General features: G+C 39.9%; 1 protein-coding gene across 30 annotated transcripts in view; it reads left to right on the top strand.

The window, feature by feature from the left end:
* The window catches only part of NRXN1 (neurexin 1), a 771544-nt gene that overhangs the window by 658888 nt on the left and 99538 nt on the right, over positions 1 to 13118 (top strand). For 18 of the 30 annotated variants that reach the window (XM_054061844.1, XM_054061836.1, XM_054061828.1 and 15 more), the window contains 2 exons: positions 5236 to 5325; positions 6751 to 7070. In XM_054061844.1, coding sequence (XP_053917819.1) covers positions 5236 to 5325; positions 6751 to 7070 — 410 coding nt within the window. The remainder of the gene's footprint in view (positions 1 to 5235; positions 5326 to 6750; positions 7071 to 13118) is intronic. The other 12 variants (XM_054061852.1, XM_054061851.1, XM_054061849.1 and 9 more) reach the window with 1 other exon arrangement.

Genomic DNA, 13118 nt, shown 5'->3' with positions numbered 1-13118 from the left:
TTTCAATTGATAGCCCTTAAAATATCACTTCCTTTTTTTTTCCTGGGAAGAGGCAACCTACACGTGCAAAATCATCTGTTGTACATATTTTAGACGCAGTCTTTGCTTCTCTAGTTTATCCCAACACTAATATATATTTGCATGCACAAGTGTGTGTGCACAGTAATAGATGACTGGAATGAACTTTAGTATGAGTAGTTACTGAGATAGTGTTACTGAGATAGTTTCCTAGCCTAGCCAGGCTAGTAGATGAAAGCACAGTGTGGACTGTTTGTTCCTGCACCACAGAGCTGCTGTGGCTTCTCCCCATCTGTGCAGCTCACACTTCAGCCATGTTTCATCCCTCACTGCATCTGCAGGAATGATATAGGTGTCTGCCTTCCACTTGTGGTTGTCAGGGGAGTCATGATTCAGAAATAGCAGTGTCAAGATCATGATAAGCAAATCTAGGAGAGGGAGGTTGTTTATAGATGGAGATAGACTTTGGTTTCATCACTTTGTTATTTATTTTCCTAGTAGATCACTGAGACTAATGAGATGAATTTGTATTCTGTTAATGAGTTTGTTTCAAATAAAATATTCTCTAGTCTAGGTTGTTCTTCACAGACTCTTGATTTTTAACCTTCCTACTTATTCTCTCTCAAGAATGCTGCTATTTCACATCAATAACTGACACCCTTATTTCAGAGAACAAAATAGAATTACACTCCATCACTGGCAATATAATAAATCAGGAGGGATAAAATACATATTAGTGAAGTTCATACAGTTGGTTTGTCCCAGCTGACCTATAGATTAAAGTTTTTTTTGGACTGCTTCCTCTCAATCTCGACACAAGATTTAGCTCCGACTCAAAGATTTGACCTTTGCTGCTCCTCTCTTCTTACTTTGATTCTTTGGAATTATTGTTATTCCCTTGAAGCCTGTGTGGAATTAATACTGTATTGTGACAAAATGTTATGTATTTGGCACAAGAGTGAAGCCATCTAGAATTCAATCAGGTTAGACAATGTCACTGTGCACATCTTGAATGAATAATTTCCACCTGGCTTTTTTAATCAAAGAAATCTCAGCTATATAACCAAGAAATGTCATGCTGGATAGTCACATAGCTGTCTATAATTAAACTTAAGGCATATCAGTTGTTTTTTATGAATTATGGTTGAAAAGCCTGCCTGCCAGAGCACTTAATCTTTCAGACAGATAACAGAAATAAAATCCCAAAGCCACAGGTTTATTCAGAGTATGAAAATATTTATGAACCTTCTTGGAAGAGTTTTTAAGGAAGAAGTTCCTTGCGGTTCACCATATTGGTAAATACCAGCATAAATAAAGGAAGCATGAAAAACATGGACTGAATCTTCCTGAGAAAAACAACGTGTGGTATTTATGTTTGCCCAGCTGGTGGCAAGATTGCCTCATGAGGTAAATGTACATAGTTTTACTGAGTTCATAGAATCATAGAATGGTTTGCATTGGAAGAGACCTTAAAGATCATCCAGTTGCCATGGGCAGGGAAACCTTCCAGTGGATCAGGTTGCTCACACCTGGCCTTGAAAACCTCCAGGGATGGGGCATCCATGACTTCTGTAGGCAACCTGTGCCAGTGCTTTGCCACCCCCACAGTATAAAATTTCTTCCTAATATCTCATGTAAATCCACATGTGTAGTTGCTGGGTGTACAACCCAAACCATCTCTTTGGGAAGAAGCAGTTATTGAAAAGATAAAGATGTATTTTTTCACAATGTACTAGTAGAATGAGTGTTGCTTTTAATATCATTTCCACTATTGTCAATGCTATATATAATTTTTTTGAATGTAGTTGTTACCTATGTGTCTACCAGCTTCATCATTACTATACCTGTGTGTTCTTGAAACTAAATCTGGATAAGTTCCACATCATTTCTCCCTAGCCCTTCCATTTATATTATATATTGGAAGAATTTTAAATAGCGTAGTAGTGTCAAATTCAGATGCATGTAACAATCCACTTTTTCTCTGATGAGGGACAGGTTAATATAATCAGCAGTTATTTTTTGTGTGTGTGACCTTTACCAATCCAATGGTTATTTCCTTGCTTTTCATGTTTATTTTGCTCCCAGTGGTGCAAGACTGCTGCAGTTAGTATAAAATATGATTTATAGGCAGAATCACATTATAATAGGGTGTGATAGTCTCAAAAAATGTATGTATTGCATGGACTTTTTAGTAAAATAATTCAAAGAAATCAATAAGATGGTCAAGACTAAATTTGTGTCCTAAATTCACAGAGGATTTTCTATGATCACTACAGAGATGTCCTGGAGCAGCTGCAGAGCAGAGAAAGTGTAGGCAGCAATAAACCTTGTCTAGGCTAAATCCCATGTTAGTAATAGAATTACAGTAGAGAGATGCCATGGCATTAGGGATCCAGACTGGTGACTTCAGAGATTCATTCTACCAAATGCACCTAATTTACACCGTGTGGCTGAATAAAAATCACTGAGTTTAATGTCTCACCTCTGTGCATGGGAAGATCATGGAACAGATCCTACTAGAAGCTATGCTAAAGCACATGGAGGACAGAGAAGAGATTCAAGACAGTCAGCATGGCTTCACCAAGGGCAATTCCTACCTGACCAACCTAGTAGATTTCTATGATGGGGTAATCACATCAGTGAACATGGGAAAAGCTGAAAATAGTTGTAATCTATCTGGACTTATATAAAGCCTTTGACGTGGGCCCCCACAACATCCTTCTCTCTAAATCAGAGTGCTATAGATTTGATGGGTGGGTTATTTGGTGGATAAGGAATTGATTGGATGGCCACATCCAGAGACTAGTGGTCAACAGCTCAATGTCCAGATGGAGACCCATGACATGTGGTGTCCCTTACTGGGACCTGTGCTGTTTAATATTTTAATGAATGATTTGGACAATTAGATCGAGTGCACGCTCAGCAAGTTTGCAGATGACACCAAGTTGAGTGGTGTAGTTGTCACACCAGAAGGACCAGATGTCATCCAGAGGGACCTGGACAAGCTGGAGAAGTGAGCCTTTGTGACGCTTCATGAGGTTCAACAATGCCAAGTGCAAGGTCCTGTGCCTGGGTCAGGGCAATGCAGAGTTTCAGTACAGGATGGGGAGCGGTGGGGGTGTGATTGAAAGCAGTCCTATGGAGAAGGATTTGGGGGTGCTGAGACGAGAAGCTCAACATGAGCCAGCAATGTACACTTGCAGCCCAGAAGGCCAGCTGTATTCTGTGCTACCTAGAAAGAAGCATGGCCATCAGTTTAAGGGAGGTGATTGTCCTCCTCTACTCCACTCTTGTGAGACCCCACTGGAATATTGTGTCCAGTTCTGAAATCCCCAACATAAAGCGGATATGGAACTGTTGAAATGGGTCCAGATGAGGGCTACAAAGATGATCAGAGGAATGGAGCGCCTCTGCTATGAGGACAGCCTGAGAAAATTAGGGTTATTCAGCCTGAAGAAGAGAGGGCTATTGGGAGACCTTATAAAGGCTTTCCTGTACCTGAAGGGGGCCTAGGAGAAAGCCGGGGAGGGACTTATTATCACTTTTAGTGATAGGACTAGGGGGAATGGCTTTAAATTGGAAGGGGGAAGATTTAGATTAGACATTAGGAAGAAATTCTTCAGGAGGAGGGTGGTGAGCTATGTCCATGCTAAAATAAATGAGGGAAATGTGAAACATGGAACATAGCAATGCATATAACTGCAGAAGAAGCACAGGCATAAACCCACCATAGTTTTTAGCACAGCATCTGTTGCTCTTGCTGTTTCTAAGGGCTGTGGTACCAATTGCTCCCTGCAGGCCTGTTATGGCTTGTGATGCTGATAGTGGGGATAATTGTCTGCCAAACTAGAATATTGCTTTTCTGAATTTAGGTAATCCTTTGGTTTTATAGTTAGCAGTGGGATCCTTCTAGCTCAAGAAAATGTATCTCTGAGTACCATGTGGGCTGCTGCATTCTGTACTTACATTTCCCCTTCACAGGACTTGATTTGTTTATGGGGTCTAAAGTAAAAAATGGTGTGCACATTTGAGCTAGAAAGACTGGCTTTGGATTCAGACCTGAATTAGGAATGACTGCTTTTCACTCATCTGGCTCTTCTTATTTCTCAGGTTCTTTTCTAATATGACCCAATACAATGGAAGAAAAAGGTATTGTTTGTCTAAAATACTACTGACACCAAAAACTGTATATTGGAGGAAATATTTTGGTTTACCGTTCTCCTATGAAAAGGTCTAAGCAGAAGACATGATTTTCTGAGGGATCATACCCATATCATTCAAACACAAAAAGCTATAAATAGAAATAAAGATTTAAAGTGATTTGCTAATTCTTCCTTTTTGTGTGATATTTTTCTGACTGTACTAGCCTTACTTTATCTCATTGTTTTATTTAAAAAGGTCAGAGATCTCTGCATGGACTGAGAATAGATATGGTTTGCAAATATGACAAGATTGTGTTTTGCAATGATGAGTTCTGGTCATTTCTTAATTTGAAACACTCTTGCTAAATTTTAAAGGCCTTCCTCATTTCAGAACCAGGCTACCTTTCAGCAAGTCACTTTTGTCAAAGCCTTGGTGTTCCTTCAAGACGTTGTCAATGTGTCTTATAAGAATGTACAAATGGTGAATACTCTGGTCTGTTCTGTACCATATATTTTAGTCATTTATCTAAACGAAGCAAATAAGAATGTGTTTTTTCTGACTAGGAAATAAGTTACAGGAGGTCTGTTTCTAGACAGCAGAAGTAAGTGTGACTTAGATGGTAATGAAGAGTTGTGTTCTTCTTTAAATGACTAATTTGGAGTGAGAGATTGGATGTCTTTGGGAAACTTAAACCTGTTTCACCTGAACATGTTTAACTAGTTAATAAGAAACATCAAAAAAGACAAAACCCTGAAGTCAATGATCATTTTTTTGTAAAGCCATTCGATGATGTTTAAATTTGTTTTTTTGGGGTCTGTCTATAACATAAGTTTAATAACCTAGCTCAAATGCAGATTTCTAATTTTCAATTAACATAGGAATAATTTTGTTTGCTAAAATAAAATAAATGAATGAATGAAAAGTCTGAACCATGAAATGTTCTAGGTAGCGCTTTTTAAAATTCCAAATTTCAAAAAATCATGTGGCAACTGTATAGCTCAAGCTTTAAGTATTAACTTTTAACCTTTGACCTTACAGATTTTAACCAATGAAATGTCTCTTTAAACTTTAAAGGAAACAATGATAACGAGCGCCTGGCGATTGCTAGACAGCGAATTCCATATCGACTTGGTCGAGTAGTTGATGAATGGCTACTCGACAAAGGTAAAAAACATTGATTAAAACTTCAAATAAAACAATAATTTGAACATAACCAAGTAGTGCTTCATTGTAACACTAATAAACATAAAAAATAAATTTCAGTAAAACTAAATTTAAAACAAATTTAAAACAGTAAAATGTAGCGTAATATTTGCATACCTTGTATAATAATTTCTATACATTTCCAGAAGTACCAGCTGTTTAATAATCTTACCCTGTTAACTTAAGGTTAAAGGGACTGTTAAATATAATCCACTAACTCTATCTATGAAGGTACTCATAGCAAACATTAACCAAAAATTATAAATCGATCATAGATTACATGACATGTTCCAGCATCTAAATTATTAACTAAAATATATATGTAGTTATGATATCTTCATTATGGTCCTGACAAAAAAAATTTGTTTAAACTGTAGGTATCTTAAATAGTGGGCAATATGACTTGCCAATCAAAATGAAGTCCCTTTAACGTTTGCAACCTTTTAAGGGGATTTTGGAACAAACACGAATTAAAACAGAACTTAAAGTTGTGTGCATGCTTTTTTGTGAAGCAGAAACCAATCTGCTAACGTGAATATTTACTAAGAGTGGTACTGTTGCTGCGGATTTCTCTGTGTAATGGAAATGTTCCATGATTTCTCCATCGGTATGTGTATCATTCCTGAAGCTGCTTTTACATTGAAACCCTTTTATTTGAATCTATAGCCTTGCTGAAAGCCAATCAGACATCTATTTCTGAATCTATACCTCACTCAGTGTGACTCATGTGTTTCTTTTCAGTGTGTATGTTGAAGGAAAACCAACATTTAAATACAAAAAGGAAATATTTAATTAAAAATATAAATATATTATTCACTTATATAGATACGACAGATTACTGCATAACATCTTCTTTAAAATTCGCTTGACCTAGTGACTCCTTGGCAAATATAAACTTTCCCTCTGTGTATATACATATTTGTATATGTCTATACATGTATAATCTCACCTATACACACCTAAAGCTATAGACCTTATGCTATGTTGGGTGGAAAAAGCTTTGAAACGTTGGCAGACTCGAAGCAAAAATAATCTTAAGGAATTGGAAACCTGGCATGCTTGACACACACCAAAAAGCTTAACACTGCTTGCAGGTAAAAGGGAGAGTGGAATCATTTGTAGCACTCAAATTATTTGCAAATGTATTTGATTGGCCTTTTAGCAAAAAATATAATCCCCAAACGATGTAAATTAAGAAAAATGCAAATAGTCTCCAAATTTATGCATTTCATGGACACCTCATTAAAAAGCAATGAATTATGAGTCAAATCCTTTTCTTATAGTTTATTGCTCTCATTATTCACCCCATGAAAATCTGTTATCACTCGTGTAGAGTATGGTGTTCGCAGTCAACATTTTTGCATGTATATAATGTTATCTTCACAGGGCGTCAGCTCACAATCTTCAATAGCCAAGCAACCATAAAAATTGGAGGCAAAGAACGTGGCCATCCTTTCCAAGGCCAGCTTTCTGGTCTTTACTACAATGGCTTGAAAGTTCTCAATATGGCAGCAGAAAATGATGCCAACATCGTGATAGACGGAAATGTGAGACTTGTTGGTGAAGTGCCTTCCTCTATGACAACTGAGTCCACAGCCACAGCGATGCAGTCAGAGATGTCCACGTCAGTCATGGAAACAACAACCACTTTGGCCACAAGCACCGCTAGAAGAGGAAAGGCCCCAACAAAAGAACCTATTGGTCAGGTTAGTCAGCTTCCTTGCCTTTTTTCCTGTCTTTGAGCGTGGCTTCTTGTATCACATCCACTTTGTGGATGACATGGTTCTTGTTGAAAAAATGCATTAATTACAGATAAAAGTTCTTTACCATACATGTCTCATGGATGTGAAGTTGATCTGCACTGAGAAGGAAAGTAAGGACTCACCTGTTCTTCTAAATTAGATAAATTTACCAGTTCAGATTCTTCTTGTGCTGAGTTCCACTGTCCTGTGGTACATATTTTTGAATGCTCTGTCTTCCTTTGATGACTTATAGCTATGATTTTCAGTGTAGGGATGCAGGATGTCTGAAATTAGAGATGATGAAATGAAGTGGTTGCATTATGCATGGGACAGAGAAAAGAGTCCAAGTTTGTAAGGGGAATAGGAAGGAGGTGTGAAGACAAAAAGTTGGAAGAGGCTGGAAAAGAAAGAATTAGCTTCTCTAGTCTTGAAGGAATTAGTTTCTGTAGTCCCACCATTGATCATCTTCTTGGGCAGAATTCCTCAGACAAGTATGCAGTGGCTTCAGAGGAAATTAAGGGCTCTGTACACTGGGAGACTCAGGCACCAAGTCAGAGGATGTTGTTTACTGTTTGTTGAGGTTATTTGTATCTTATGAATGTAGTGATATATTTAGAAGTTTTCAGGTTTTTTCAGGATGTCTGCATAATACATGGGAGGATTTAATTATTCGGAAGGGAGGGGGAAAAAAACAGGTGAGTGAATGAAGTACCTTCATCCTGTGCATACCCTAAGTAAGAGCATTCAGATGTGCTTTTAGTACCTAAAACTTACCATCATGTTTCTGTGGCAGAGAAGATTCATTTATATTTATTCTGCTTAAAAAACACTAAAAACAACCCAACAAAAAAAAAACCCAAAACAAACAAACCAACCCCCCTAAATAAGGTACCCTGCTAAAAGCTTTCCCTCTATTCTCTTGGTTCATGTGCTTGCTTCTGTTTTCATGTGTCATCCAGCCATGGCAGCTGATCTCTGAGATCCAGAAGTAGGACAAGGAGCCAAGGAAGTGTCATGAGCCGTAGGGAGGAAAAGGGGCAGAACATGATATATGAGGTTAATTTTCTCAAGAGTGGAGTCAAATGTGCTGATTAGACTGGGAGGCTGAGGTTAAGTTGCCTGGTTTCTGTGTAAAACCTCAACTCACTGTCTGAATATGATTGAGGTGTTAAACTTCACACTTTATCTCTTTTTTCTGTAGTATTGTTGTACACTTTATACTATGGACTGAAAACTACAGTAATGTAACAGTAGAAATTACTGTTTTATAAACTGAAAAAGAACATTTAAGTTAAAAGTGAGATTTTAACACAGGTTTTATGCATTTCCTTTGTTTATTTGAAGTACACAAGGATCCAAATATTGGTGGGGTGGGGAAGGCAGCAACTAACCTCCAGCTGGAGATACATGGCCCAAGCTGCCTCCAAAGAACGGCATCCATTGTATATCAAAGAATCACAGAATGGTTTGAGTTGCATGGGGCCTTAAAGTTCATCCAGTTCCAACCTCTCTGCCATGCACAGCGACGCCTCCCACTAGACTAGGTTGCTCAAGGCCCTATCCAACTAGGCACTGAACGCTTCCAGGGAGGAGGCATCCACAACTTCCCTGGACAATCTATGCCAGTGTTTCACCACCCTCATCACAAAGAACTTCTTCCATTATAAATCTTCCCCCTTCCGATTTAAAGCCATTCCCCCTGGTCCTGTCACTACATGCCATTGTAAAAAGGCCCTCCCAGCTTTCTTGTAGTCCCCCTTCATGTGCAGAAAAGCCTCTATAAGGTCTCCCAATAGCCTGCCATTCTCCAGGCTGAACAAGCCCAGCTCTCTCAGCCTGTCCTCATAGCAGAGGTGCACCATTCCTCTGACCATTTTGTAGCCCTCCTCTGGACCTGTTGCAACAGTTTCATGCCCTCCTTATGTTAAAGATTCTAGAACTGGACACAATACTCTGAGTGAGGTCTCACAGAGTAGAGGAGCAGAATCACCTCTCTCGACCTGTTGGCCAAGCTTCTTTTGATGCAGCCAAGGATACAGTTGGCCTTCTGGGCTGCGAGCACACATTGCTGACTTATGTCGAGCTCCTCCTCAATTATCTCCCCTGAGTCCATCTCCACAGGGCTGCTCTCTATCAAATCGTCTCCCACCCTGTATTGAAACTGCAGATTGCTCTGATCCAGGCATAGAACCTTGCACTTGGCCTTGTTGAATCTCATGAGATTCACACAGGCCCATTTCTCCAGCTTGTCCAGGTCCTTCTGGATGACATCCCATTCTTCTGTTGTGACAACCTCACCACTCAGCTTGGTGTCATCTGCAAACTTGCTGAGGGTGTACTCAGTCCTGCTGTCTGTATCATTGATGAAAACATTAAACGGCACTGGTTGCAGATCGTAGGTTGCATTCTTTTAAAGATGACTTGTAGTAAGCTCCAGTGTGTGCTATTAAATAGATAATATATTTTCCTTGTTATTAATTTTGTTTTAAATAGTATCTCCCAGTTTATTAGCTGATAAGTCTGATCTCAGTATCATGCAGCAGTGAAATATGAGACTTCATCAGATTTACACAGAGGAAGATCATAGAATGGTTGGGGTTGGAAGGGACCTTAGAGCCCATCCAGTTCCAACCTCCCTGCCATGGGCTGAGACACCTTCCACTATATCAGATTGCTCAAAGTGCCATCCAACCTGGCCTTCAAACCTCCCAATGCATCTAAAAATTGCAGTACATCCTCACAGCGTTGAAGAATTTAGGCTAAATTAGTGCTACTAAATTAAAATTTTAAACTAAGTTAAGTTGTTCTACCACTCCTGAGAATGCTTTTAGCTCTCTCTGATAACTCCTAAGCATAATTTTGGAAGAAGAGTGACACAGACACCATTCCCACTTGGCCCCTTGCATGGTCTCTGGGCAAGGGGAGTTTACTGGGATAGTTGCTTTGCCAGTTAGCCTCAGTTTCAAGGAATGTTCCCGCAGTATGGTTTACTCATTTGTTTGGATTTCTAGCCACTGAGATTTTTCTTTTCAAGGTGTTCCAATGGCATATTTGGGGAAGAAAGAAGTTTATTAGGCTAACAACTATGGTGAGATGTAATTTTTTCTGAAGAGGGGAAGCAGATGATTAGGGGAAAAGGTCTTCCAGTAGTTTGCTGTTCCTAGACTGGTGCATGAAATCAGGTGTGGCCCTTACTGACATCACTAGAGTTTTATTAGAGCACCTTGCTGCCACTGGAGCAGAGTGACCTCAATGTAACTGTGCCATTCCCTTATTACCTCCTAGCTGAAGTGGCTGTATCAGAATACCATAGAATCATACAGTGTTTGTGGTTAGAAGGGACCTTAAACGTTATCCAGTTCAATGCCCCTGCCATGGGTAGGGACATCATGAGCACCTGCTCTTCGATGTCCTGCCATTGCAAGACTCTTGTAGGCTCCAGGAGCAGCCAAACTTGCACAGCATCTCATCAAAGCAGGTTCTGAGGGTGAAGGTTTAGATCAACCTCTCACCTATGAGCTGGGCTGGTGTGATTGCTTGATGCTGCCTATTTGAAACAACTTGGTAGGAATATTTCTGTATCTAAGAGCCTGAAATTAACATTTCTGAGGAACGCATTCAGCATTAATGCCATTACAGCAGATGGAATTCTGAGTCTATATCTGAGCACTTCTACCCATTAATAATACAGCATCGTTTACTTCAGCTATGTCTAAACATCCTGCCTGGTAGGATCTGTATTGTCACTACAACTATATGCTTAATTAGTCAGGGATTGCACTGGAATGCAGTTTGCTATCAGGCCTGTGATTTGTTTTAAGGAGACTGATGACATACTGAAGTCAAAGCTGAAATTTAGCTGCAGGATGCTACGTTTTTCATGCAAAAAAACCTCAGAACTAGGAAGCTACCAAATCAAATTAAGAACATAATTTATTCTCTTTATTAATACCTGTTTTCTTATTTGGCTTGTATGTAATGATTTCTGCACTAGTGACTACTACACTAAAAGTGATTACTCAGCACCCCACAGGACAGACCCATGGGAGTCCTGTGGGGTGCTGAGTAATCACTTTCCATCTTGATGTCACTGGGAGATGAAGGCACTCACCATCGCATGGAAAAATCTACTTTTAATTGCTACATTCCCTTTCATTTTTGTCCTTTATATTTCTTCTTGAATTTTATTTATACACAACCTCTGTGAGGGTGTCAGCTACACTGATGTGTGGTAATGCACAAGAAGAACTGTTACCCTTCTAGCATTAATTAGGTTGCTGAGGAAAATATGCAGCTCAACAGCGGTTGCTAATGAAAAAACCCTCACATTACTGCAAACCAGTGCATGTCTGAAGTAGAATGCTAGCGAATGATCTAATCAGCGAGAGATTGTTTGCTCCATTTGCAGAGGTATTGAATTCAATTAAAGATTACAATATTTAAAGAAGATCATGTAAATGTCTATTTATAGGAAAGGTGCTTTTAAAAAAAACCCTACAGTGTTAGTGCTTAAATTGATGGAGTGTGTGTTTTTCAGCCAGATAGCCAACTAATGCAGTATGAGATACAAGATAGAAATGAAGGACATGGATGTGTCAGAGTGAGTCCAGAAGAGGCCATGAAGATGATCCGAGGGCTGGTGTATCTCCTATCTGAAGGCATGCTGAGAGAGTTGGAGTTGTTCGGCCTGGAGAAGAGAGGGCTCCAGGGAGACTTTATAGCAGCCTTCAGTACAGAAATAGGCTTCAGGAAAGCTGGGGAGGGGCTCTTGATCAGGGAATGCAGGGATAGGATGGAGGGGCGGGGAGGGGTGCGTGGGGGGTGGGGTGGTGATTTTAAGCTGAAAAGAGGGGAGATTTAGATGACATCTTAGGAAGAAATATCTTCTGGATGATGAGGCAGTGACAGAGGTTGCCCAGAGTAGTTGTGAATGCCCCGTTCCTGGAGGTATTCAAGGCCAAGCTGTATGAGGCTTTGATCCAATCTGATCCAGTGGAAGGTGTCCCTGCCCATGGCACGGGGGTTGGAACTGCAGGATATTTAAGGTCCCTTCCAACCCAAACCATTCTGTGATTCTATAATACTTCCACAAAGTATACTAGATACTGTTCTGCATGATTTTAGCAGATGAGGTCTTAGCACTTCTAGGTAAAAAAAGCATGCTTTTTGTTAGTGACTCTGCTCTAAATGAAAGTTTTCCCTGCTTGGAGACTGTGTCATATTATAACAATGGATGTTTTGGTGATGACGGACATCTTAATTATTATACCTTTAAATGTAGGTTTTCCAAGGGGAGTAAGATACTCAAAGCCTATTGAAAGTCAGTGGTAGCTGAATGCCTCATTTTCCTCAGTGCCTTAAAAATCCCACCACTCCCCCCGCTCTCTGATTGTAATGGCATCTCGAGCTGTCACCCATCACGCAACACACTGCGTAAACGCAGAGAATTAGAACCTCTGTCTCAAATAGCTAACAGAATAAAAAAGGCATCAAGTAAGAAGTTAAAAAACAAATGAAGTTTGGATGTGAGAAGAAGAAGGAGATAAAGTAAGTATTGTGCTCTTTCGGTGTTAAAATATATGTGTGGATTTGCAGCCATTGTGGCAGGGATAGTTTACTGCCTGTTTTTTGATACAGGCTCTTCAGATAGCAGCCCCTGAGCTGTCCTGAGAATCAGTAGGGTAGGTTCTGAAGCAGCAATGTAAGACCCGGGCTGCCTAGTTTGTCCTAGTTGAGCAGTTGGTGCAAAATCACCATCAGTTCAGAGAGGTTTGCTCTTCTTTGCTCCTCACTTTGCCATTAATGTTTGGGGAACTCATGGCCACCGGCATGGGCACTGAGGCTTGCAGGAGACGTCCTTCACTCCCCCAGTGCTAGATGGTAGGAGGCTCAAAATATCTGAGCATGAGAGGATATCCCCAACTGTTACAAGAATAGGACTTGGGTTAAGTGAAAATATGCAGCTATGTGTTGCTAATTTTTGATCTACCTTAAGAATGTACTGGGGCTCAG

Source organism: Cuculus canorus, chromosome 3, assembly GCF_017976375.1.
Source record: "Cuculus canorus isolate bCucCan1 chromosome 3, bCucCan1.pri, whole genome shotgun sequence".
Classification (NCBI taxonomy): domain Eukaryota; kingdom Metazoa; phylum Chordata; class Aves; order Cuculiformes; family Cuculidae; genus Cuculus; species Cuculus canorus.
This window is presented reverse-complemented; position numbering and strand designations above follow the sequence as displayed.